Below are 26,688 nucleotides of genomic sequence, written 5' to 3'. Positions count from 1 at the left end.
CTGAGCCCGTGCTCTAGGGTCCACATGCTGCGACTACTGAAGCCCGCGCACCCGGAGCCCACGCTCGGCAACAAGACAGACCACCGCGCTGAGGAGCCTGCGGGCAGCAACGAAGACCCAGCACAGCCAAAATAAATAAAATTTTAAAAAATTAAATTCTTAAATAACACTGAATTCGTTCTGTGTGCAAGACATTGTACAAATGGGCATCTTTACAGGGGGCCGTTCTCACTGTGAGGCTTCTGCATGACCCATTTCTCTCCCTGGAATATTCTTACACAAGCTCTCTGTGTCCAAAGATGTTATGGACTTCCTTTTGTCATTAGCTGAATGACACCTGCTCAGATATACCCCCTTCCTCTCCACAAATTATTCCCCATCAAGAGTGAATGCACTGGCACACAGCTGGTGCATGAAAGAATTTCTAAAATGAATCAATGATCTATCTAGTTTCAAAGCTCAAATTCTTAATTCTGTACTATCCAGTGATAAAATTTTGTACATAAATTTCTATCAACATAATTATTTCCTTGAGGAAATCAGTATTGCACCTTTAATTTCAAATTTTCATCAGGCTGCTGAGGAATTTAATAAACTACAATATATAAACACAGAGACTCCAAGATTATTTTCTTCTTTCTCCTAAATGTCAACTATACTGAAAATATAAACAGAATGAGTCAACAGTACACAGAGAATAATTTCTAAATATCAGATGTAATAAAAACTGCATTCTTTCAGAAAGAAATATGCAGATTCCAAACATTTTTTTTTTGGTGCTAAAAGATTACAGTTTCTATTCCATAGTCCTTGTCAAAAGTACTGCTTCTGAGAATGGTGGGTAACCTGTTTTAATCAACTTTATTGCAGGAAAGGGTGGATTGTAAAGGAAAGACAAGACCCATGAAATGGAACTTAAAAACCTAAACCTTATTCTTTTAGTCTAAATGTAGACCCATGAAGAGGCACTCCTCATTGAAAACAGATAAAACACCCCCAGAACTAGACTGCTGCCAGCATTCTGTTCAGGATGCGAATGGCTGCCTTTACGGCACTGCTGTGTCCCCACGCCAAGGTGCATCACAGAACAGCCCTGCTGCACGGCAAAGTGGCGAGGGGCGGGGCACCTTAGCCTAGTTTTAAAATAATTGATTTGCTCTGTCTCCACTTCAAGAGTCTCTCTCTAACAGGAAGAGACAGTGTCTTCTGGGGAAAAAAAAAATCCCACTTTTATTAGCTCTTAATTATAGTGTCGCTGTTCCCGATGTTACACAATAGCAAGGATCTCTGCCTGTACTGCCATTATCAACTCTGTTTTCAGTATGGGTGACTCAGAATAATGTCTGCTTCCTCAAATTTGACGTGCGGGACTGAATCTTCAAAACCTTCACTGATAGGCGATGTGTAAATCCCTCTAAAGTGGGTGAAACCCCCTAACCTTCTCAAGACACTTCCCAGCACTCTTTACATCCAAAGTGCTTAAAATGAGATTAAAAAATGTGAAACAAATATGGCTCCCACACTCTTAAAAAGCAATGAACATTTCCATATTTCAAATAGAAACAAATCTCAGGTGGGTAAAATCACTGAACAATCTATACTGGAAATGTGATTAAAATATTTCAAAATTATTAAAGTGATACGTCCTCAAAATTAGCTTCTTTTAATTCACTTCTCCCAACTCTTCCAATCCACTTTCCAAAAGGAACCACTTTTTAACATATACTGTGTCTCAGGGTATAATGCAGGAGATGCAGGTTCTATCTCTGGGTTGGGAAGATCCTCTGGAAGAGGGCATGGCAACCCATTTCAGTAGTCTTGCCTGGAGAATCCCATGGACAGGGGAGCCTGGCGGGATACAGTCCATGGTGTTGCAAACAGCTGGACACGACTGAGCGACTAACACAGGGTAGTTATTTGCATCGTGCCCTTAAACAATGTGCTAACAGATTGCAAAATTCTCTGTTGATTTTCTTCTGAGAGAGATGAGGCTTCAGCACATGTGACTGCTCCATCCCACCTGCCCAGCACATCTCTATGGCTTTTATTTGCATCACTACGTGTTGCCCCTTAGAGAAGGAAATGGCAACCCACTCCAGTATTTTTGCCTGGAGAATCCTATGGACTCTTGCCTGGAAAATCCCATGGACGGAGGAGCCTGGTGGGCTGCCGTCTATGGGGTCACACAGAGTCGAACATGACTGAAGCGACTTAGCAGTAGCAGCAGCCTGGTAGGCTGCAGTCTATGGGGTAGCAAGAGTCGGACATGACTTAGTGACTAAACCACCACATGTCGCCCCAGCAGTTTCAAGCACATGCATTATTTGCTATGTCCTGGGTATTAGGCAGCCTGTTTCTACTCCTTTCTAAGAGAAGCATCATGTGCAGAATTGTGTGTGTAACTATATCTATACACATAACTATATATATATGCAGTCATGTATAGAAACTATTTCTGTAAACGTAATTTATAGCTTTCTCCACTTGATCTGTTATAGGCTTAGATACATGAACAAAAATTATTTGATTATGTTAAAAAAATAAGAGCAGCATGATGGTTCTCTTCCTGTGTCCCTTGGGTTCTCTGATCTCTGCTTTCATATCCCAAATTCTTCCATCTGCATCTCACAGGGTTAAGGTGAGTCCCACAGGGTTAAGGTAAACAGTACTCACACCCCATTGTATAAAGGCTCTTCCAGCTTTATTTATTATTGCCAACTGTCTCCCAAAGTGGGGAGACCACCAACACTCACATTGCTCTAAAATGCTTGCCAAGTTTTGGTATTGTTACTCTTTCAAATTCTGGCCAATGTGACACATGTGAAATGATTTCTCACTGATATAATTAAATCTTTTACATCTCTAAATGTGAAAAACCAACACAATCTTACTGTTGTGTTGAAGGTTTAAAGTATTACACTGGTGAATACTAATTTGGGGGTTTGGGTTTTACAATTGTTATTTTTCCTGAATAAGTTTCAAGAAAAATACCAACTGTTTCTAAACTTCCCATTCAATCAGGTATGATATAAAGTTTTTAAAATTTTATGATGAATCATTAAAAGGTCAGAAGGTTGTCAGGAGCAATAAATACACATGTACCAAATGCTGAAGAATTATCATGACAGCTGAACTGCTGTGTACTCCTCATTGACTGCATGTTCTTCCCCTTGCCAGAATAGATTTCTGTATGTGAATGTAGTCCCATTAAAAACAGTGCTATGTTGCATGCTTTAGGATGTTACCATATGTGCACATTTCTCTGCAAGTTAAAATTTTCATTAAACATTACCTTTTGTGAGACTCATTCATGTTAAAAATTGTACTCTAGTTATTTGCTTTTCACAGTTACATAGTTTTCTGCTGCTGCTACTGCTAAGTCGCTTCAGTAGTGTCCAACTCTGGGCAACCCCATAGACAGCAGCCCACCAGGCTCCCCTGTCCCTGGGATTCTCCAGGCAAGAACACTGGAGTAGGCTGCCATTTCCTTCTCCAATGCATGAAAGTGAAAAGCGAAAGTGAAGTCGCTCAGTCGTGTTCAACTGTTCGCGACCCCATGGACTGCAGCCCACCAGGCTCCTCCGTCCATGGGATTTTCCAGGCAAGAGTACTGGAGTGGGGTGCCATTGCCTTCTCCAGGAGAACAGTATGGAGGTTCCTTAAAAAACTAAAACCAGAGCTACCTTAAGACCCTGCAATCCCACTTCTGGGCACCCGGAGAAAAACAGTATCTGAAAGGATACGTGCACCCCAATGTTCACTGCAGCTCTGTTTACAATAGCCAGGACATGGAAGCAACCTAAATGTCCATCAGCAGATCTGCGGATAAAGAAGATGTGGCCCATATACACTGCAATATTACTCAGCTATTAAGAGAGCATTATTTACCCAGAGGTCATCAAGATGTTTCACACTTTGCTCTAAACACTTTAGATTTTGCCTCTCAAATGTTTACCTTTAATCTACCTGAAACTGATTTTATAGTTGGACTGAGGTGGGGGAACATACTCAGAAACACATATACCCCACAGCCCCCATCCACACCCACCTGCATTCCATATGCATATACTCACCATACACACCTCATCCCTTCCACACACAACCACACGCCCCCAGTCACCTACCGCACTTACACACCCTCAGCACTGTTTACTGAAACACTTCTGGAGTCTTTAAATTATCTCAGTCACCGCCTCTGTTTCATGACCACGTTACCATAAACACTAACACGGCTGCTTCCGGACCCTCCTATCTGCTCCACTGTCCTCTGGGTAGCTTGTCGTCTGGGAGAATGTCAGCATGGCCCAGCCGCACTTCTCAATTCTGAACATCTTATGCGGTATCTTAGCTCACAGTATACGTTTTTAAAAATCTGTGCTGTGGTGTCTAGATTGTAATTACCTGTATGGTGTGTATTGTGCACCTAAAGGGAAGCGCCTAAGCTGAGAGGGGCTGTATTTAAGACAGTCTTTGTGCATGTATAGCTTTAAGTGCTTGAGGAGTGTTTAATTCATGGAGGAAAAAAAGTTCATTTCTTGCACCTCTACAGACGTAGAGTGTGGCGCTTCACTTCTTGCCACACTGACACGGAAGTGGGAGTGCAGCGCTAGGCAGGGCCTCGTGCCCCTCTGTCTGCCTCTGTCCCCGCAGGCGGCGCCAGTCTCAGCGGGAGGTGGGGGTCAGGGGAGGTGGTCCATGATGGAAGGCTCGGGGGCCAGAGAAGCAGTGACTGTGTGTGAGGAGGCCTGGCACGATGAGACGGGGACTTGTGGAAAGGATGGTCAGCCAGAAAATGCAGATAAATTCACACAGCTCAATTTACAAAAGAGTGCTGGGCTGGCCAAGTAAAAGACATGCTTAGACCCTGCTGGCCCCAGGCTGAGACCTCTAGTCATCTAAATACGTGCCCCGGTCCTGATGGCACAGACATGGAGAACCTGAATGTTTTCTGGGCATATGTTCTCATGGGCACTGCTTTTAATAATGTGCCATAGTTAGTTTGGTATAATCGGGTTTTAGTTCCAGCAGATTTCCTGATATTCTATAGCTTTGGCTAATAAATTTAAGATGAGTTTCCTCCTTATAAAATGGGGATAGTAGTAGTAATACCTGCTTCACAGGGTGAAGATTAAATGAAGTGCTTACGAAAAAGCACTAATATTGAGTAATCACTTGATTATCTTTCTAATTCATCATCATTTAGCACATTCATATTTAGAGTACCTTGTTTCCACTTTTTTTGATTTCCACAGATATCTTGCATTGGTTAATAAAACTAAGAGCGTGTATTGAACTTTATTTTTCATTCTGCCTGACAAAATCCAGAAGATACACTTTGTTTTCTAAACTTGACTGTTCAAAGCTTGCCCTTAGTGTCAGATTTAATGGGTCTGGTGAACACATATACTTCTATGAGACAACATTTGCTTTTAATCATGATTTGTTTCCTGGGCAAATTTCTGAGCTAAGCGTATCTTTAAAGTGAAAGTGAAAATGAAAGCATATCTTTAAAAGACTAAATAAATAAATAAGAGGAAAGAAAATCTCCAAGTTTTTTTTAAAAAAAGTGTTTATATGAGAAATTGAAATACTCTGACAAATTTAGTACTTCAGAGTAAATCTAAAAAATGAACGATATAAATCTTGAGTTGGACAGGTGGTCCTTTACAGACAAGTTAACCAAGGTTTTAATCTTTCCACAGACTTTTGACCCAAACCTTCACTTATGAAAAGCTGTCACCAGAGCACCCACCCACGCAAACATATACGTACAAACGCAATAGAGTCCGGAGGCAGGAGGCAGAGGGGTACCCCTCAGCGTAAAGCAACTGAACGTTCATTCCCTATTGACCACTCCAAAATGAGAAGAGCAGGACAATTAAAGGAGGAGGCTGTGCCCTGCCCAGATCCACGTATTTCTCATTCCTGAAGTCAGGAGATCTCCTCAACCACATGTGCGCAGAAAAGCTTCTTGGAGGTCAAAGGGAGTGATGTCAACTAACGTAAGTTACCTGCACTCCTTTGCGGTAGAAACCATCTTGGCTAAGAGATGCATGTGCACACAGGGAAGGATCCTGAGATACACCAAATATGGACTGTGACCCGGGCAAGTCAGAATGACGGGCCAAAGGAAAACCGAAAGAAACGCCCCATGTGAGTGACCTAAACTGCTGAGGGTGCAACTCAGGGACTCCCGCTCCGAGTCTGCCCGTGTGCCCATCCACACGTACCGGACTCTTTCCTCTTAGTAACTACTCCATTGGCTTCACTACTTTCTGTCTTTGTGGAAATTCTTTTGTGCAAAGCCAAAGGGCCAGAGCCCTTGTCACTGACCACTGGTCTAGCGGCTGGGATCTGGGGCTTTCACTGCTGTGACCTGGCCCGTCTGTGGCTGGGAACCCAAGCCCTGCTCCAAGGACGTTCCAGGCCACCTGAGACGGCTACAGTGAATATGATGAATCCAAATAAGTTTCTACAGACTTAGCAGAATAATGTGCCCAAGAGGCATCATTACGCAAACTTCTCAAAAATCCTTTGGCTCTTCCCTTCCAGGAAAGCTCCACTACTGCTTTTTCACTCTTAAGATATTAGAAATGGAAAGTGGTGTGTTTTAAAAACAGTAGATATGAGTAAGATAAAATGTATTTTAAATCTGCTTATGGTGACCAGCTCTCAAAACAGAAGGATGCGTTCAGAAGCGGGTCAGGCAATGGTGCTGTAAGCCATCCAGGAGTGAGATTAACCAGTTAAAGCAGATATGACCAGAAGTCCAACAAGAGGGATGGGGGGTGGGGAGGTTATGGAAGAGATTAGCTGGGAAAAAGACAAATCCCATTCTGGCACTCCACATAAACACCTGCTCACACTCAAATACCTAGAATTCCTTGTCACTTTCTTAACTCAGTTAAATACTAGGTCTTGAGGACTGAGGCAACTAGGAAGAAATTTCTTAACAACAGGGATCAATAATCAGGGTAGTTCTAGCTATCCTCATTAAAGACTAACCACTGCAGAAACTAGATCATAGCAACTAGAAAACAGAACAATATATATAAAACAATAGTTTTCAAACACTGTACAATAGGCAGATTGGTGATTGCAGCCATGAAATTAAAAGACACTTACTCCTTGGAAGGAAAGCTATGACCAACCTAGATAGCATATTCAAAAGCAGAGACATTACTTTGCCAAAAAAGGTCCATCTAGTCAAGGCTATGGTTTTTCCAGTGGTCATGTATGGATGTGAGAGTTGGAATGTGAAGAAAGCTGAGCACTGAAGAATTGATGCTTTTGAACTGTGGTGTTAGAGAAGACTCTTGAGAGTCCCTTGGACTGCAAGGAGATCCAACCAGTCCATTCTAAAGGAGATCAGTCCTGGGTGTTCTTTGGAAGGAATGATGCTAAAGCTGAAACTCCAGTACTTTGGCCACCTCATGCGAAGAGTTGACTCACTGGAAAAGACTCTGATGCTGGGAGGGATCGTGGGCAGGAGGAGAAGGGGACGACAGAGGATGAGATGGCTGGATGACATCACCGACTCGATGGATGTGAGTCTGAGTGAACTCTGGGAATTGGTGATGGACAGGGAGGCCTGAATTGGAGCTCCAATTCATGGGGTCGCAAAGAGTCAGACACGACTGAGCGACTGAACTGCACTGAATGGAGCTAAATGAGTCCCCGCACAAAAGGCTGCTCCCGCCCTATCACGTGTGCACGCGCGCTAAGTCCTTCAGTTGTTTCCCACTCTTGGCGACCCTATGGACTGCAGCCTGACAAGCTCCTCTGTCCCTGGGATTTTCCAGGCAACAATACTGGAGTGGATTGCCATGCCCTCCTCCAGGGGATCTTCCTGACCCAGGGATTGTAGCCACATCTCTGGCAGGCGGGGTCTTTACCACTGGCATCACCTGCTCTACCTTAACAAAGGGTAAAGACAAGACTTTAAAGGGTTCAGCTAATCAGCAAGTTACTCATTTGGACAATGGAATAAAATCCAACATTCTTTAAAGGAATCGAACCAAATCCACCCTGAAAAATGTCACAGTGTCTGGCATCCAAATAAAAATTGTTAGGAATGCAAAGAATGTAACAGTCCCAGAAAAGACAGAATGAGTTTGAAGAGAAGGACCTTAAAACAGCTATTGTAAACATGAAAAATATGCTCAAGGATATTAAGAAAGATACAAACTTGATAAGGAGAGAAGCAGAGGATAAAACATTTCACTTTGCAGTTTCTAAGATAAAAATACTATATGTGGAATAAAAATACTGTGGTAAACTTGAAGAAAAAGCAATAAAAATTATTAAAGTACTGAAAAAACAAACAAAAAAAGAGTTGGGAAAAAATGCAATATGGTGCAATATATAGGGAACTAGGGTCCCAGAAAGAAGGGTGGGTCTATAAAAATGATGACTGAGAAACTTCTAGAATTGGTGAAAAACATAAGCCGATGAATCCAAGAACTTAAAGATAATCACCAGGTGAGGAAAACAGAAAGTAAAACGCCTCACAATAAAACCACTTAAAATCAAGGATAAAGAGAAAAATTTTGAGAGTGGCCAGAGGGGTAGAAACCCACACTATGTACAGAGGAACAAAAAATGATAGCAGACCTTTGTCTAAACCACCCAGGGCAGAGAACAACAGAACAATATATTACAACTTTAAACAAAAATCAAAGCACTGTCAAGGAATTATACACCAGTGAATATAAATTCCTAAGGTTAAGGTGCAGCACAAATTATTTTAAAAGCCAATAAAACATGAGAACATTTCTCACCAGCAGTTTACTATAAGACATGTTGAAAGAAATTGTTCAGGGAAGAAAAAAAAAAGATACTAAACACCAATGTGAAATTGCAAAAGGGAATCCAGTACACCAGCAATGGTCAGTATGTGAGTAAAAGTAAAGAACACATTTCTTTTTAAAGCAAAAATAATAACAATGCAGTATGAGTTTAATAAACATAATTAAAACGTATGATAATAGCACATTGCTAGTAAAGAGAAAGAGGAAACCTGTTATAAAGGTTTCAAACTACTCACAAAGTAGTAACATTTGAAAGCAGACTGACAAGTTAAAGATTATACTGTAAACCCTCCAGCAATCATTAAACTTATTAAAGATGTACAACTAATATGCCAACAAATGAAGAAAAACTGAACCACACACATCCACACGCAATCCCGTGAAAGTCAGAGAAAGAGGAAAAAATCAAAATCAAAGAGCAAGATGGCAGAATTAAAGTCAACGACATCCATCATTACTATAAATGTGAACACTCCAATTAAAAGACAGTTGGTTGAAAAGACCCACCAGTACATTGTATAAAACAATTTTAAAGACAAGATCATGGAGTAAGACAATAAAGCTAGAAAAAATTTCTGTATATTATGCAAAAATTGAAAAGAAAGCTAGAGACACTATATTCAGTTCAGTTCAGTTGCTCAGTCGTGTCCGACTATGAAATGCAGCACGCCAGGCCTTCCTGTCCATCACCAACTCCTGGAGTCTACCCAAACCTGTGTCCATTGTGTTGGTGATGCCATCCAACCATCTTATCCTCTGTCGTCCCCTTCTTCTCCTGCCCTCAATCTTTCCCAGCATCAGGGTCTTCTCAAATTAGTCAGCTCTTCGCATCAGGTGGCCAGAGTATTGGAGTTTCAGCTTCAGCATCAGTCCATCCAATGAACACCCAGGACTGATCTCCTTTAGGCTGGACTGGTTGGATCTCCTTGCAGTCCAAGGGACTCTCAAGAGTCTTCTCCAACACCACAGTTCAAAAGCATCAATTCTTCAGTGCTCAGCCTTCTTCACAGTCCAACTCTCACATCCATACATGACCACTGGAAAAACCATAGCCTTGACTAGACGAACCTCTGTTGGCAAAGTAATGTCTCTGCTTTTTAGTACGCTGTTTGGGTTGGTCATAACTTTCCTTCCAAGGAGTAAGTGTCTTTTAATTTCATGGCTGCAGTCACCATCTGCAGTGATTTTGGAGGCCAGAAAAATAAAGTCAGCCACTGTTTCCCTATCTACCTGCCATGAAGTGATGGGACCAGATGTCATGATCTTAGTTTTCTGAATGTTGAGCTTTAAGCCAACTTTTTCACTCTCCCCTTTCACTTTCATCAAGAGGCTCTTTAGTTCCTCTTCATTTTCTGCCATAAGGGTGGTGTCATCTGCATATCTGAGGTTATTGAGATTTCTCCCGGCAATCTTGATTCCAGCTTGTGCTTCCTCCAGCCCAGCGTTTCTTATGATGTACTCTGCATATAAGTTAAATAAGCAGGGTGACAATATACAGCCTTGAAGTACTCCTTTTCCTATTTGGAACCAGTCTGTTGTTCCATGTCCAGTCCTAACTGTTGCTTCCTGACCTGCATATAGGTTTCTCAAGAGGCAGGTCAGGTGGTCTGGTATTCCCACCTCTTTCAGAATTTCCCACAGTTTATTGTGATCCACAGTCAAAGGCTTTGGCATAGTCAATAAAGCAGTCACTATATTAATATTAGATAAAGTAGACTTCAAACTAAGGAATGTGACCAGGAATAAGGAAGGTCGTTTCATGACAAAGGTATCATCTTATCAAGAGGACATAAAATGCACAGTTTTCAGGAATGCAAAACAGTACAGTCTGGAAAGTTGAGAAGTTTATTACAGAATTAAATGCATACTTAGTATACATCCCAGCAGGCTCACTCCCTCACCCTAAGGTCCCTTCTGAAAAGAGATGAAAACATTTGTATATGCATAGACTTGTTTGAGAACATCCAAAGCAAGTTTATTTATAAAGCCCCAAACTGAAAACACAAAAGCCCAACTGGTGAATGTGTACACTGTGGGATATCCCAGCAGTGGAATGGATCTGCAAAGAACATGACCAAGCAAAAGAAGCCAAGCACAAAAAGGTATGCAGGATTCCATTCACTGAAATTATAGGAAAGAGAAAGCTCAGTGCCCAGGAACAAATAAGGGTTGCCATTGGGAGTAAAGTGGAAGGAATTAACTACAAGAACTTTTCAGCTAATGGAAATGTTATATGTCTTGGTTGTGATGGTAGTCGCACAAGTGTATACATTTTTAGAACTAAGACGATGTACTTGAAGTTGATAAACTTTCAGTTCAGTTCAGTCCAGTCACTCATTTGTGTCCAACTCTTTGTGACCCCATGGACTGCAGTATGCCAGGCCTCTCTGCCCATCACCAACTCCTGGAACTTACTCAAACTCATGTCCATTGAGTCGGTGATGCCATCCAACCATCTCATCCTCTGTCATCCCTTTCTCCTCCCGCCTTCAACTTTTCCCAGCATCAGGGTCTTTTCAAATGAGTCAGTTCTTTGCATCAGGTAGCCAAAGTATTGGAGTTTCAGCTTCAGCATCAGTCCTTCCAATGAATATTCAGGACTGATTTCCTTTAGGATGGACTGGTTGGATCTCCTTGCAGTTCAAGGGACTCTTTAAGAGTCTTCTCCAGCACCACAGTTCAAAAGCATCAATTCTTCAGCACTCAGCTTTCTTTATAGTCCAACTCTCACATCCATACATGACTACTGGAAAAACCAAAGCTTTCACTAGATGGACCTTTGTTGGCAAAGTAATGTCTCTGCTTTTTAATATGCTGTCCAGGTTGGTCATAACTTTTCTTTCAAAGAGCAAGCGTCTTTTAATTTCATGGCTGCAGTCACCATCTGCAGTGGTTTTGGAGCCCAGAAAAATAAAGTCTCTCACTGTTTCCATTGTTTCCCCATCTACTTGCCATGAAGTGATGGGACCAGATGCCATGATCTTAGTTTTTTGAATGTTAAGTTTTAAGCCAACTTTTTCACTCCTCTCTTTCACTTTCATTGAGAGGCTCTTTAGTTCTTCTTCACTTTTTGCCATAAGGGTGGTATCATCTGCATATCTGAGGTTATTGATATTTGTCCCAGCAATCTTGATTTCAGCTTGTGCTTCACCCAGTCCAGCATTTCTCATGATGTACTCCGCATATAAGTTAAATAAGCAAGATGACAATATACAGCCTTGACATACTCCTTTCCTGATTTGGAACCAGTCTGTTGTTCCACAGTTCTACTGTTGCTTCTTGATAAACTTTAGTGTATATAAAATTATCACTAGGCTTTCTTGATGGCTCAGCTGGTAAAAGAATCTGCCTGCAATGTAGGAGACCTGGGTTCAGTCCCTGCATTGGGAAGATTCCCTAGAGAAGGGAATGGCTACCTACTCCAGTATTTTGGCTTAGAGAATTCCATGGACAGAGGAGCCTGGGGCTGCAAAGAATGGGACACGACTGATTATCTAATTATCATTAGAAATTATGCACTTTCCTATACTGAAAATGTTGAATAATCTTGTCCATACTAACATGATCTTAAAATCCAAGAAAAATTGAATTGGGAATATCTAGGAAGAGCCTGGGAGAAGGCAATGGCACCCCACTCCAGTGTTCTTGCCTGGAGAATCCCAGGGACGGCAGAGCCTGGTGGGCTGCCGTCTATGGGGTTGCACAGAGTCGGACACGACTAAAGCGACTTAGCAGCAGCAGCAGCAGCAGCAGGAAGAGCCTGAGGATTACAGTCTGAAACTTCAAGGCTCCTCCCACAACCCCTCTCTCAGAGGCAGAAGTCAAGAGCCCTGAGTGATAACGCAAGCATAGGAGTGAAGTCTGGAGACTGGGTCCAATCGGCCCCATCTTACCTGAGCCATCTGTTTTCCCACCTATTTTGGGTTCTGAGGTAGGATCAGAAACAGAGACTGAAGCAGAGGCAGGTAACAGGCGGAACATCTTATGTTGCTAAAAAGAAAAAGCCTATGACATTTAAAACTTCCCTAACCAACCAGAAGTTCTCAAAGGAGATAACTAAGACTTTGAAGCAGTCATTTGAAAGAATCCAAGGTCAGATCCACCTGCTGATGTCAGAGAGCCTCTCAGAGAGGCTGGGGCAGCTGCAGCCCTCCTTGGGACACGAAGGAGCCAGCCATTGCGGAAGCTCACTCTACCTCAGGACACGGGCTGGCAAGCACCCTGTGGGTCCTCCCCTTGACTGACGATCCTCTGGACCCAGCCACATCTCCACCCACCAACCTGAAGGAACCAGGAACTCAGGCCATGCAGCTAACTAGGTGGGGACACAGTCCCACCCACCAGAAGGCTGCCTTAAGACCTCCCCAAGCCCACGGCTGGCCCTGAACATGCCCTGTCCACCAGAGGTTCCAGGACCTGGCCGCACACACAAGCACCCAGGACCCAGGCCTGGGAGCTCCCAGGGCCTTGCAGCCACAGACCCCAGGACCCAGCTCCACACAGAGTGAGCAGGCGCCAGCCCCAGAGTCTCCTGGGCCTTGGCCCCACTCCCCAGGAGCCTGCTCTCACCTTGGGACCAGCATCACCCACCAGCAGGCAGAGACACACCCAAGGAAAACTGTAGCCTTGAAGCCTGAAGACTGAGCCCACCCACAAGCTGGGCCCTGGCCTGCCTACCTTCAGGCCAACGCCAGCTCTGAGAGACACTGGGTCCCTTAGCCAGCTGCCCCAGGATCCAGGTCCATGCAACAGAGGTACAACTGCAGTGCTGGCACCCCCAGATCCTGCAGTTAGACCCCAGGACCTGGCTCTGCCCGTCACTGGGCAGCATCAACCCTGGGGCTCACCAGGAGTGAGGCAGCCAGCCACCCTGTGACTCAGGCACACCAACCAGTGACCAGCAACGTCTACACAAGGAGGGCCTGGCAAGCAACCAGACCAGGGGCCAGCCATGCCTGCGAGATCACCCACTGTAGTCAGCCCACCACAAGGGGAGGACCCACAAAGTCATCTTAGGAGGCACCCCTAGAGCACAGAGCCCTGAGTGCTGCTGGGCTTCGCAGGAAGTCCCTGCCAAAGGTCATTCTCCAAGGTCAGGAAATGTAACCAAGTTATCAGATACACAGAAATGAAACCAGCGAATAAGGCACAAAGAGATGACAGGAGAACGTGTTCCAAATATAGGAACAAGTAGAAACCCTAGAAGAAGAACTATGTGGAGATATGCAATTTAACTGAGAAAATGTTCAAGGTACCAATTGGAAAGATGACCAAAGAACTCGGGAGAAGAAGGAACAAACAGAGGGAGAAGTTAGGGTTTTTTAACAAAGAGTTAGAAAATACAAACAACAACTAAACAAATGAAGAATACAATAACTGAAATGGAAAAATACACTAAAGGAATCGGCAGTAGATGAAATGATACAGAGGAATGGATCAGTGAACTAGAAGACAGAGTAGTGGAAATCACTGCTGCTGAGCAGAACAAAGAATAAAAAGAAATGAGGACAGTTTAAGAGATCTCTGGGGGCAACATCAAGTGCACCAGCATTCTCAGTGTAGGGGCACCAGAAGGAGAAGAGAGAATGTGGAAGGCAACATACTTGAAGACATAATAGCTGAAAACTTCCCTACCCTGGGAAAAGAAACAGACTTCTTGGTTGAAAATCCACAGTCTGAAACAGGATCAACCCAAAGGGGACACTGATACACTGCAATTAAAATGGCAAAAATTAAAACTAAAGACAGAATATGAAAAGCATCAAGGTAAAAGCAACGAGTTACTTACAAAGGAGCTCCTATAAGGTTATCAGCTAACTTTTCAGCCAAGGTAAGTGTCCATCAACTGATAAATGAATAAAGAAGATGTGAGACACACACACACACACACACACACCACATACACAATGGAATATTACTCAGATATGAAAAAGAATGCAATTTGCAACAATATGAATGGATCTGGAGAGTATTATGGCTAGTGAAATAAGGCAGACAGAGAAAGATAAATACTGTGTTTCACCACTTATTCATGGAATCTAAAAAAAACAAATGAGTGAATATTACAAAAATGAAACAGACTTACAGATATATAGTACAAACCAGTGTTTACCATGGGGAGACGGATGGGGGAGGAGCAATATAAGGGTGGGAAATTAAGGGGTAAAAACTACTACATATAAAGTAAATAAGCTGCAAGGATACATTGTATAGCATGGGGAATTCCAGCCAATATTTTATAACAACTGTAACTGGAGTATAACCTATAAAATTCTTGAATCACTATGTTATACACCTGAAGATAATATTATAAATCAATTATACCTCAATAAGAAAAGAATAAATATGATACACAAAATTGTCAGGAGCCAGCACGGGAGTTCCCACCCATGACAAGGTCATGTTGGAGAGCCCTGACAGGCAATGCGAGTCAGGGCTCGAGGACCGCCCTGGATCTGCCTGAGCATCTACCCCAAAACCAGAACCTGTCTGTTTTACTACTTTATGACTTTTACCAACTCTTCTGACATTAACGGGGGGCTATCCCCGACCACCTTTCTCTGAAGGAAATCAACTTAGAGCTCTAGTTAATTAGCCTCCTGGGCATAATAAGAGTGTTTTAATCTAAACCCCTCAGATGGCTCTCTAACTTGTCTGACAGGTTTACCCGGACTCTTACAGCTACGCATACGATTGTTTACAGTCTCCCAACTGCGAGAGGCACGGGGAGCTTAAGATATTCAAATAGTATAGAGCCTCTCGGAGAGTTAGAAATTGTTAGACTAGAACTAGTAGAGGATTTCATTGTTGGGCCAGTGCTTGCTGCCAAGTTTCCAGATCCCCTGTATTGTGTCCTTGGGAGTATACTAATTAATATAGTTGGTATATAGAAAAAATAAGTAGTGGCCTTGGTGCTAACAACTTTAGACCCTTAAGGTAATAAATTCTTTCCTTGTTGTAAACCCACTGCACCTCTGTCCTATAGGAATGCAACTTTATCTAACACCTTTGGAGGATGGCGCCAAACTTTAAAATAATTATTCTTAGAGAAAATAAGTCTTATGGTTGACAAACCTTTATCAAAGTCATAAAACGTTAACAGGCCTTCTGGCCAGAAGATGATGTAAATCACCTGAACCATTTGTATACGATAAGTTTGCAGAAAAGAAAAGCATGGTCTCAATAGGGATCAAAGACTGCTGACTTTGTATGATTTTACACCCCCTATTATCCTCTATGCACAACTTAAGGTATATAAGCTCCCTTTGAAAATAAAGCTACGGGCCTTGCTCAAAGCTTGGTCTCCCCGTGTCATTCTTTTTTGCTTCTTTTTCTCTCCTTTTTTTCTCTGTTCTTCTTTCAGGGTGACTGACTTGGAGCGTTGGGGCTCTCTGAGACCATTTACTTGCCTGGGCTTCTAAGATCCACTTGAGAAGGTGCCTAAGGTGGGGCACCTTCCGCTATTTGAGAGGGCGCCTGCGGCCTCCGTGGTCAGTGCAAACCTGGTGCACAGGTTTTATTAGTTTCCCACGTAAACCAGTCAGGTCAAACCTTTGTGTCTTTTTCTTTTTATCTATCCTTTTTGCCAATGCTGTCCTCCCGAGGGAACCCCTGGACCCAACTGGGGCTGGACCCCAATACAAAATAATAAAGAGAAAGAAATGAAAGAAATGCCCCGGAGACAATTCTTCATCTTCAGGTGTTTCCTTGCCCCTTTTTCCTAAGCTGTTAGACTGAAGTTTCACTTGCAACTGGCTTGCGGACACAGTGTTGTTAGAGAAGATGAAGTAGCCTGGTGGGCTAGTGTGCAGGGTGCCTAGAAAAGGTGGTGGGGCAGTCCTACAGAACTTGGGGAGCATCACGAGCCAGCGTCAAAGCACACTATCGCAATGTTTCTCTTGACTGCACCCTGGCAGAACATGCTAGAATATGCTAACACATGAAGGAAAATATGCACAGCGCAGATGGAAGTGGCAGGACCGTGCAACCCAGCACTGCAAGCCTGCGTCTGCAGGAGCAGCCTAATGCTGAGCACCCGCAGCAGCCACCTCAGTCTACCCACTGTACTGCCTACAGGCAGCTGCCACTTCACCCTCTGCAAAGGCCATTCTAGACACAGACATACTCCATTCCACCTGGACCCCAGCATCACACGTCAGCGGACAGTCCTGTCACATGGGCTTCCTTCCGTCTTCCAGGGTGAAGCACGCATGTTGCCCACACACACCTGTCCCTCCTCCAGAGACGGCCCCGCTCTGCGTGTGTGCCTGGATCACAATTCTGTCCCTCCCTGCTTTGTTTCCAGGGCCTCACGCTATTTACTATTCTATGTGTTATAAGTTGAACCCTTCCTTCAACCACCAGAAATGGAAACTCCATGAAGATATGGCCCTTGTCCTTTCTATATACTTCTATATTTTTGATGCCTAGCGCATGGCAGGTACTCAAAGTCATTTGTTGAAGGCAGGAATAAATAGATGAATAAGAGGTTAGAAATGAATAATCTGTGAGTCTTCTGATTCTTAAGTTCTAAAGTTCTATTTACAGAAGATCAAGTACATAAAGGATTTATGATTTAGGGTTAGAGGTTTTATCAAATTTCAATAATATTTATCTAAATAAATATCATTTTTCTTTATTCCTTTGCTTCAGATAAATTCACTTTAATTTTGAGCTTATCTTAAAGATGAAATAAATGAGACAGGAAATGTCAACAAATGATGCTTACTCTTCTTTCCATCCATATCTGCATGGATTTTCCGAGCCAAGAACCCGCTTTTGTACACAGCGGCATTGGGGTCGTGAGGAATGTCCAGGAATGGGTTGGTGGTGCTCCCAATGCGGCTGATGCTCTTTGGATGTGTTCCATTAGCCTTCTCATCGGCACCTTCGGACAGAGACTTTTTTTTCTCTTCATCGTCTCTAAAAGGATAAAACAAAGATGGAACACAAGGGTTGAGTAACACAATATTCAATGAACAGTTATCTGGTGTAAGAAATTATCATACTTTCTAATGGCCTGTAAGTCCTGATGACAAGGACCACGATAAGGACAGCTGCGGTTCCCTAAACACCTCCTGTGTGTCAGGCATTAGTGAGCGTGGCAGTCTTGGAAGACTGACATTAGTATCCCACACCACAGGTAAGGAAACAGACTCAAAGTTTACATAAACATGCCAAAGCACAGTCCTAGGAATTACAGGAAGAAGCTGAGAGGATATGACTGCAAAGGCTCTAATGCCTCTGGCCTTTCCATCTACTACAGAACCCTCAGGTTTGTCTGCTTTCAAAACAAGTGGAACTTCTCTGGCAGAGATGGTGATTTTGATTTCTGCATGCCCTAGTATAGTGCCAAGCATACAGAACACGATAGGTGGAGACTAAGTCCAGTAAACAATATTAGACTATGTCTGCCAGATAACCAGGTAGTCTCTACTAATAACACCTCAGGTACAGCTGTCGGTGGGTTCCGACGGGGCACCACGCACCGTGCTCTGGCTTTCCCACGCATCCCATCACCAACTGAGGAAGCCGCTAATTGCCCAGCCCTGCCTTCGGAACCCCTGTTCCTTCAAGCAGGGAAGGTTTAACTCTGACATTACAATGTACATTAAGTATGAAGGAGGCGGTCAGAATCAATTAATAAAGAGGGGCAAGAGGAGAAGAAAGTTAACAAGCTCTGATATACTGCTGGAAAACGCATAACCAGAATAGGAGCATTTGTCTTACTTCACCTGTTTCAGTATCCTGAATCACCTCTGGTTTCATTGTTGTTAAGCTTTGAATATTGAATTTTTTTCCTCAACATTTCCACCAAAATATGGAATCTAGAAAAACGGTACTGATAAACCACCTTGCAGGGCAGGAATAGAGAGCGGACTTGCTGGCACAGCAGGGGAAGGAGAGGGCGGGGCGCGCTGACATGCGCACACTAGGGCGAGGCGCCTGCAGCACCGGGAGCTCGGCTCAGGGCTCCGCGGTGACCTGGGGGTGGGGTGGGCTGGCGGAGGGAGGCTCAGAGGGAGTGGATGTAAGCATAGCTGACTCACGCTGTTAGACCGCAGAAATCAGCACACTATGATAAGGAACGATCCTCCAATTACAAATAAAAACTAATGATAAGAAATTCAACCAAAATATATTGAAAATAAACCACAAGCTTAATAATCACCAAAACTGCTTGTTTGGTTATCAGAGAAAAACAGTGTTTTTTTCCTCCACTGGTATTTTATAAATAATTGTGAAATATATGAAAATAACACTGGACTCAGGTAACTGTATTTTACTTTTAATTTAACTTCTATTAATAGACAGTTTTGGGTTTGCAAAAGTACAGAGTTCCCTTATGCTCATCAACAAGTTACCGCAGTTGTGAATACTTTTTTTTTGGTTTTGGTCACACCACACAGCAGCGGGGATCTTAGTTCCCTTACCAGAGATGGAACCTAGGCCCTCTGCAGTGGGAGCATGGAGTCCTAACCACTGGACCCCCACGGAATTCCCCCCAGTGTTAACACCTTACAGAACCAAAATAAAACTGTCAGAATGAAGAAGCTAATGATGCAATACTAAGAAGTGAACTTCAGACTTCATTCAGATTTCACCTTTTTTTTCCACTAATGTTTTTTTGTTTCCAGGATCCTACCCGTGACCCCACAGTGCATTTGGCTGTCATGAGTCCTTTGTCGCCTCCAACAGTGACGATTCTTAGGCTTTCCCTTGTCCTTCATGATCTAGACACTTGGAAGAGTACTAGTCGGTGGTTCTGTATGTTTGTTTGATGTCTTCTCAGTGTTCTTGCCTGGAGAATCCCAGGGACAGGGGAGCCTGGTGGGCTGCAGTCCATGGGGTCGCACAGAGTCGGACACGACTGAAGCGACTTAGCAGCAGCAGCATGATTAGACCAGGGCTATACACTCTTGAGAAGGATGTCATGGGTGATGCCCTCTCAGCCCACCACGTCAGGAGGTAGGTGTTTTATCATCAGGGGGATGAACCTGGATTACTTGTCTAAGGTGGTTGGGGCAAGTTTCTGTCTGTGGAGTTACTGTTTTCCTTTGTAAATGATTTGTGGGAGATCCCTTGTGACTATGAACACATCCTGTTTCTCCTGAAGCTTCTGACCACTAATTTCAGCAGTCATCTGTGGGTCTTGCCTATGACAATAACATTGAAGTGATCTAATGGTGATTTTCTTTTATTTCCCTAATTTCTTCTTCATTACTAACTGGGATTCTTATTTGAGTATGGACACGTAGGTATTTATTTTATTCTTTGGATTATAGTCAAATACCACAATTACTCTTGTTCAAACTTTTCCAGCTTTGCTCATTGGATGGCCTACAAAATAGGCTTCTGTGTCCTAGCAACATCGCATTGTTTTTCCTTTCTGTTTTGTAAGTACATCCTTTCTTTCAGATACCACAAGATGCTACCTCCAAGCTCATCTTGTATTTTCCTTGTCCCAGTCCTGGAAGAAATCACTCTCCAAGGAGTCCAGTCCTATTTACTGGAGATTGGCACTCAGAAACCAAGTCTAGGCGCTAGGCATGCTCACTGCCTCCAAGCCCTCTCAACAGAAACACCTAGGGAAATGTGTGTGTAATATATATACACATACATATATATATATAAATATATAAAACATATATATATACATTCATCCAGCCATCTATCCCTCCCTCCCTCCCTTTCATGAGTTCATATGAATACATAGTGATATCTCCAACACAAGACAAAATTCATTCCAGCCTTTGCCCTTTGCTTACCTGTACTTCTTCAACAGTGAGAAACCTGGCTCTCTTATCTATAATATACTTATTTATATGTTCAACCCTAATAAATATATATAACAATGCTTACACAAGTCATTTGGAAAACAAACTAATTTGGTATGGTCTGAACTATATCTTGCATTCCCCATACTGTGGCTGATAGTTACGAAATGAACAGACACAAAACCTACGGCTCCTTGAGATGCACAGCTCGGTGGAAATGCACAACACGTCCTGTATCCACCATCACAGGACCAGACAGAACAGTTCGGTCACCCCCCAATTCCCTCTGCTACCTTCTTTTAGGCAATTCCTCTCCCTGACCAGCTCCTGGAACTACCAGTCTCTCTTCCTTTCCAACAATTTTGGCATTCTTTAAATGTCACACAAATCGTTTATTTTACTTGGCAAAACATATTTAATACTCATCCATACTGTTGCGAGAATCAATAGTCTGTTCCCATTTATTGCTGAGTACTATCTTATTTTCTAGACATACAGTTTATTTATGCATTTACTTTCCCTTACCCCACACCTCCAGCTTTGCTGAGGTAAAACTGATTTATTTACTTAGTTTTATATTTATTATTTTATTTCTGACTGACTGGGTCTTTGGTGCTGCAGGTGGGCTTTCTTGAGTTGTGGTGAGCGGGGGCTACTCAGTAGTTGGGGTGCAAGGGGTCCTCATTGCAGTGGTCTCCCTTGTGGCAGAGCAGGGGCTCTGGGGTGCGTGGGCTTCAGCAATTGTAGCACGGAGGCTCAGTTGCCCCACAGCACTTGGGAATCTTTCCAGACCAGGGATCGAACTGGTGTACCTTGCTTTGCAAGGCAGATTCTTAACCACTGTAAGACCAGGGAAGCACCTAATTTACTAAGGTATTTTAAGTATACAACCTAAACATTTGATATACACATACATTGTAAAAGATTCCCCAATATTGAACTAACAAGTTCAATACGTCACATATTTACAGATGTATTTATTTTTGGTAAGAAATTTAAGTATATCTCTCAGTAAATTTCAGTTACACAATGCACTGTTACCAACTGTGTTCACCAGGCTTTATATTATTTCCTCAGAATTTACTAACCTTTCAGCATCAAGTTTGTACCCTTCTGAACAATCTCTCCTCATTTCCCCAACCCCATAGGCCCTGGAAACCACTTTTCTACTCTGTTTCCATTTAGTTGTCTGAAGCTTGTGACCCTGTGGACTGTAGCCTTCCAGGCTCCTCTGTCCACGGGATTCTCCAGGCAAGAATACTGGAGTGGGTTGCCGTTTCCTTCTCCAGGGGATCTTCCCGACCAGGAATCAAATCCGGGTTTCCTGCATAGCAGGCAGATTCTTTACTGACTGAACTATGAGGCAAGCCCTCTGTTTCTGTAAGTTAAACTTTAAACTTAACTTTAAAACTGTTAACAAAACTTTAAAACTAAAGAGCCTCTTGATGAAAGTGAAAGAGGAGAGTGAAAAAGTTGGCTTAAAACTCAAGATTCAGAAAACTAAGATCATGGTATCTGGTCCCATCACTTTATGGCAAATAGATGGGAAAGAGTGGAAACGGTGACAGACTTTATTTTGGGGGGCTCCAAAATCACTGCAGATGGTGGCACAGCCATGAAATTAAAAGACGCTTGCTCCTTGGAAGAAAAGTTATTACCAACCTGGACAGCATATTAAAAAGCAGAGACATTACTTTGCCAACAAAGGTCCATCTAGTCAAAGCTATGCTTTTTCCAGTAGTCATGTATGGGTGTGAGAGTTGGACTATAAAGAAAGCTGAGCGCCAAAGAATTGATGCTTTTAAACTGTGGTGTTGGAAAAGACTCTTGAGAGTCCCTTGGACTGCAAGGAGATCCAACCAGTCCAGCCTAAAGGAAATCAGTCCTGATTATTCATTGGAAGGACTGATGCTGAAGCTGAAACTCCAATACTTTGGCCACCTGATGTGAAGGGCTGACTCATTGGAAACGACCCTGATGCTGGGAATGATTGAAGGTGGGAGGAGAAGGGGACGACAGAGGACGAGATGGTTGATGGCATCAATGACTCAATGGACATGAGTTTGAGTAAACTCCAGGAGTTGGTGATGGACAGGGAGGCCTGGCGTGCTGCAGACCATGGCGTCGCAAAGAGTTGGACACGACTGAGCGACTAAACTGAACTGAAACTTTAAAAACAACTCTAGATATAAGTGATTCCCTATGGTATTTACCTTTCTATTTCACTTAGCATAATGCCCTCCAGTTCATCCAGGTTGTCCAAAATGACAGAACTTCTTTCTTATTTTAGGGCTACATAGTATACTGAGCGACTGCACTTTCACTTTTCACTTCCATGCATTGGAGAAGGAAATGGCAACCCCCTCCAGTGTTCTTGCCTGGAGAATCCCAGGGACGGGGGAGCCTGGTGGGCTGCTGTCTATGGGGCTGCATAGAGTCAGACACGACTGAAGCGACTTAGCAGCAGCAGCAGTATATCTCTCTCTTGGTGTATGATATCTTTATCCATTCATTCATAGATGGACATTTGGTTGTTTTCATATTTGGCTATTGTAAATGATGCTGCTCTAAACATGGGAGTACAGAAACCTCAGAAATAATTTCTTTATTTTGGCTATTTATCTAAAAGTAGGATTGCTGGAACATATGGTAGTTGTATTTTTAACTTTTTCAGGAACATCTGTAATCCCTTCCACAGTGGCCGTGCCAGTTTACACTGCCACCAGTAGTGCTTTTGTGGGTCCTCTTTTTGTAACAGACTTGCCAGCGTTTGTTACCTCTTCTCTTTTTGATGACAGACATCCTAACAGGCAGTATCTCGTGTGGTTTTGATGCATTTCCACGGTAAGTGATGCTGAGCACCTTTACATACACCTGTCAACTTCTTTCACATCTCTTTGGAAAAAAATGTCTACTTAGGTCCTTTCCAAACTTTGAGTTATTTGATTTTATGCTAATGAATTACAGAAACTCATTGTATACTGTGGAATAATTAACCAATTGTCAGATATAAGATTTGCAAAAAATGTTCTTATTCCATAGGCTGCCTTTTCATTTTGTCGATGGTTTCATGTCATGCAGAGCTTTTTAGTCTGACGCAGCCCCACTTGTCTATTTTTGCTTGCTGCCAAATTAAAAAAAAAAATCGGTCAAGACCAATGTCAAGGAGTTTAATGGTTTCAGGTCTTATATTCAAGGCTTTCATCCATTTTGAGTTGATTTTTGTGTTTGGTGTAAGATGAAGCCCAGTTTCATTCTTTTGCATGTAGATACCCATTTTCCTAACACTACTGAAGGGACAACCCTTTCTCCACTGTAATGTTTAACTACCTTGTGAGTTAAGCTCTGGGTTATTGGGTTCCACTGACCTATGTGTCTGTTTCTATGTCAGTACCATACTGTTTTGATTGTTTTATAGTTTGAAACCAGGAATTTGTGATGTATCCAACTTTGTTCTTTTCCTCAAGACTGCTTTGGCTATTTGGGGGTCTTCTGTGGTTCCATACAAATTTTCAGTTCAGTTCAGTTCAGTCGCTCAGTAGTGTCTGACTCTTTGCGACCCCATGAATTGCAGCACGCCAGGCCTCCCTGTCCATCACAAACTCCCGGAGTTCACTCAAACTCATGTGCATCGAGTTGGTGATGCCATCCAGCCATCTCATCCTCTGTCGTCCCCTTCTCCTCCTGCCCCCAATCCCTCCCAGCATCAGAGTCTTTTCCAATGAGTCAACTCTTCGCATGAGGTGGCCAAAGTATTGGAGTTTCAGCTTCAGCATCAGTCCTTCCAAAGAACACCCAGGACTGATCTCCTTGCAGTCCAAGGGACTCTCAAGAGACTTTTCCAACACCACAGTTCAAAAGCATCAATTCTTCAGCACTCAGCTTTCTTTATAGTCCAACTCTCACACCCATACATGACTACTGGAAAAAGCATAGCTTTGACTAGATGGACCTTTGTTGGGAAAGTAATGTCTCTGCTTTTAGCTTTGTTCTATTCCTGTGAAAAATGCCATTGGGATTTTGATAAGGATTGCACTGAATCTTTAGATTGTTTTGAGTATTATGAACATTTAACAATATTAATCATTCAAATCCATTAGCACAGAACACTTTTGATTTGTGTCATCTTCAGTTTCTTTTATCAATGCCTTATAGATTTCAGTGTATACACCTTTAACTTGCTGGGTCAAATTTATCCCTAAGCATTTCATTGTTTTTGATGCTACTGTAAAAATGACTGTTTTCTTAATGTATATTTCTGATAGTTTACTGTGGGTATATAGAAATGTGACTGATTTTTGTATATTGATTTTATATTATTCACTTAATTTATTAATTCTAATAGTTTTTGGTAGACTGTTGGGTTTTCTGTATATATTACGTTGTCACCTATAAATGAAGACAACTTCACTCTTTGCTTTTCAATATGAATGCCTTTTATTTTTCTCTCCTAATTGCCATGGTATCCTTATCTTCTTCCTGATTTTAGAAGAAATATTTTTCAAGGTTAAGCATGATGTTTACTGTGGGCTGGTCACACATGGCCTTTATTATGTTATGTATGTTCCCTCTATACTCAGTTTTTTGAGAGTCTTTATTAGAAATGGCTTTCTTGGTGGCTCAGACAGTAAAGAATCTCCCTGAAATGGAGACCCAGGTTCCCCTGGATCAGGAAGATTCCTTGGAGAAGGAAATGGCTACCCCTACTCCAGTACTCTTGCCTGGAGAATTCCATGAACAGAGGAGCCTGGCAGGCTATAGACATGGGATTGCAGAGTCGGACATGACTGAGTGACTAATACACACATGCACGTTAGAAACGGATGATGAATTTTGTCAAATGTTTTTTCTGCATCTACTGAGATTATAAGATTTTTATCCTCTGTTTTGTTAATGTGATGAGTCACATCTATAGATTTACAGATTTGACCCATCCTTGCATCCCTGGAATAAATCCTACTTGATCTTGACGTATGCTGCTTGTATTGTGAACTCAGCTTCCTAATATTTTGTCGAGGATTGTTCACATCTGTGTTCATCAGAAATCCTAATCTGTGATTTTCTTTTCTGAAGTGTCCCTGTCTGGTTTTGGTCTCAGGGTGAAGATGCCCTCATAAATGAGTCTGATGAAGATACTGCTCTTCATTTTTTTTCAATAGCTTAAGGATTGGCACTAATTCTTCTTTGAATGTTTGGTAGGATTTATCACTGAAGTCATCTGGTCTTGGACTTTTATTTGTTTTTTTCTTTATTTGATCAGTAATAAAATACCTGTCCAAGTAATTACTAGTAACTGGTCCATTCAGTTTTATGTTTTGTTTTTTCATGACTCACTCTTGGTACATTGTATGCTTCTAGGAATTCATCCTTTTCTTCTACTTTGTCCAATTTGTTGCTGTAATAAAGTCTCTTACGATTCTTTGCATTTCTGTGGAATCAGTTATAATTTCTATTTCACTTCTAATTTATTTGAAGTCCTCTTTATTTCAGTCCATATACAGTGTTTTTTTAAATGTTCTACTGAGGTTTTTGGAGAAGTGGCAACTCACTCCAGTATTCTCGCCTGGAGAATGCCATGGACAGAGGAGCCTGGTGGGCTATGGTCCAGGGGGTCACAAAGAGTCGGACATGATTAAAGTGACTTAGCATGCACACAGTGAGGTTTTTGGATGAAAGTATGATTTTCCTCTCTATATAAACATTAGCCAAAAGAAGTAGTTACACAAATATGGGAGCCATTGGCTACACATGGCTACTTAGAACTTAAAGTGTGGGTAGTCCAAATTGAAATGTACAACAAGTAAAAAAAAGAAAATACACCATATTTCAAAAAGACAGTACAAAAAAGGAAAATATTTCAACAGTTTTTATACCGATTACATATTGACATGAGAATATTCTAGATACACTGGGCTAAATAACTGATTTATAAAATAAACTAGTTTTACCTTTTTTGTTTACTTTTATGATGCAACTACTGGAATTTTTTAAAAATTACTTATGTGGCATGCATCTCATATCTTTTGGAAAGATTGTTGTTAGAGAGGCTTGTATATCCTAAGACATATCAAAGCCAAAAACAAAAACAGGAGAATGATGAT

The 26,688-nt window shown here is 42.3% G+C and overlaps 1 protein-coding gene across 15 annotated transcripts in view; it reads right to left on the bottom strand.

Moving 5' to 3' along the window:
• PSD3 (pleckstrin and Sec7 domain containing 3) overlaps positions 1 to 26,688 on the bottom strand; it is a 607,319-nt gene that overhangs the window by 88,237 nt on the left and 492,394 nt on the right. For 12 of the 15 annotated variants that reach the window (XR_015156254.1, XR_015156252.1, XR_015156253.1 and 9 more), the window contains one exon: positions 17,539 to 17,732. Coding sequence is in view for 10 of the 15 variants with exons in the window: in XM_086380548.1 (XP_086236674.1) it covers positions 17,539 to 17,732 (194 nt within the window). In the remaining 5 variants the exon portion in view is untranslated. Of the gene's footprint in view, positions 1 to 17,438; positions 17,733 to 18,544; positions 19,311 to 26,688 lie in introns of those variants that run through there. The other 3 variants (XR_015156255.1, XM_086380551.1, XM_086380559.1) reach the window with 2 other exon arrangements.

This window comes from Bos grunniens, chromosome 27 (assembly GCF_055505025.1).
Source record: "Bos grunniens cultivar Pamir isolate PY7600 chromosome 27, Bosgru_T2T1.0, whole genome shotgun sequence".
In the NCBI taxonomy this organism is placed as follows: domain Eukaryota; kingdom Metazoa; phylum Chordata; class Mammalia; order Artiodactyla; family Bovidae; genus Bos; species Bos grunniens.
Note: the sequence above shows the minus strand (reverse complement) of the source record. Positions and strands in the feature narration are given on the sequence as shown.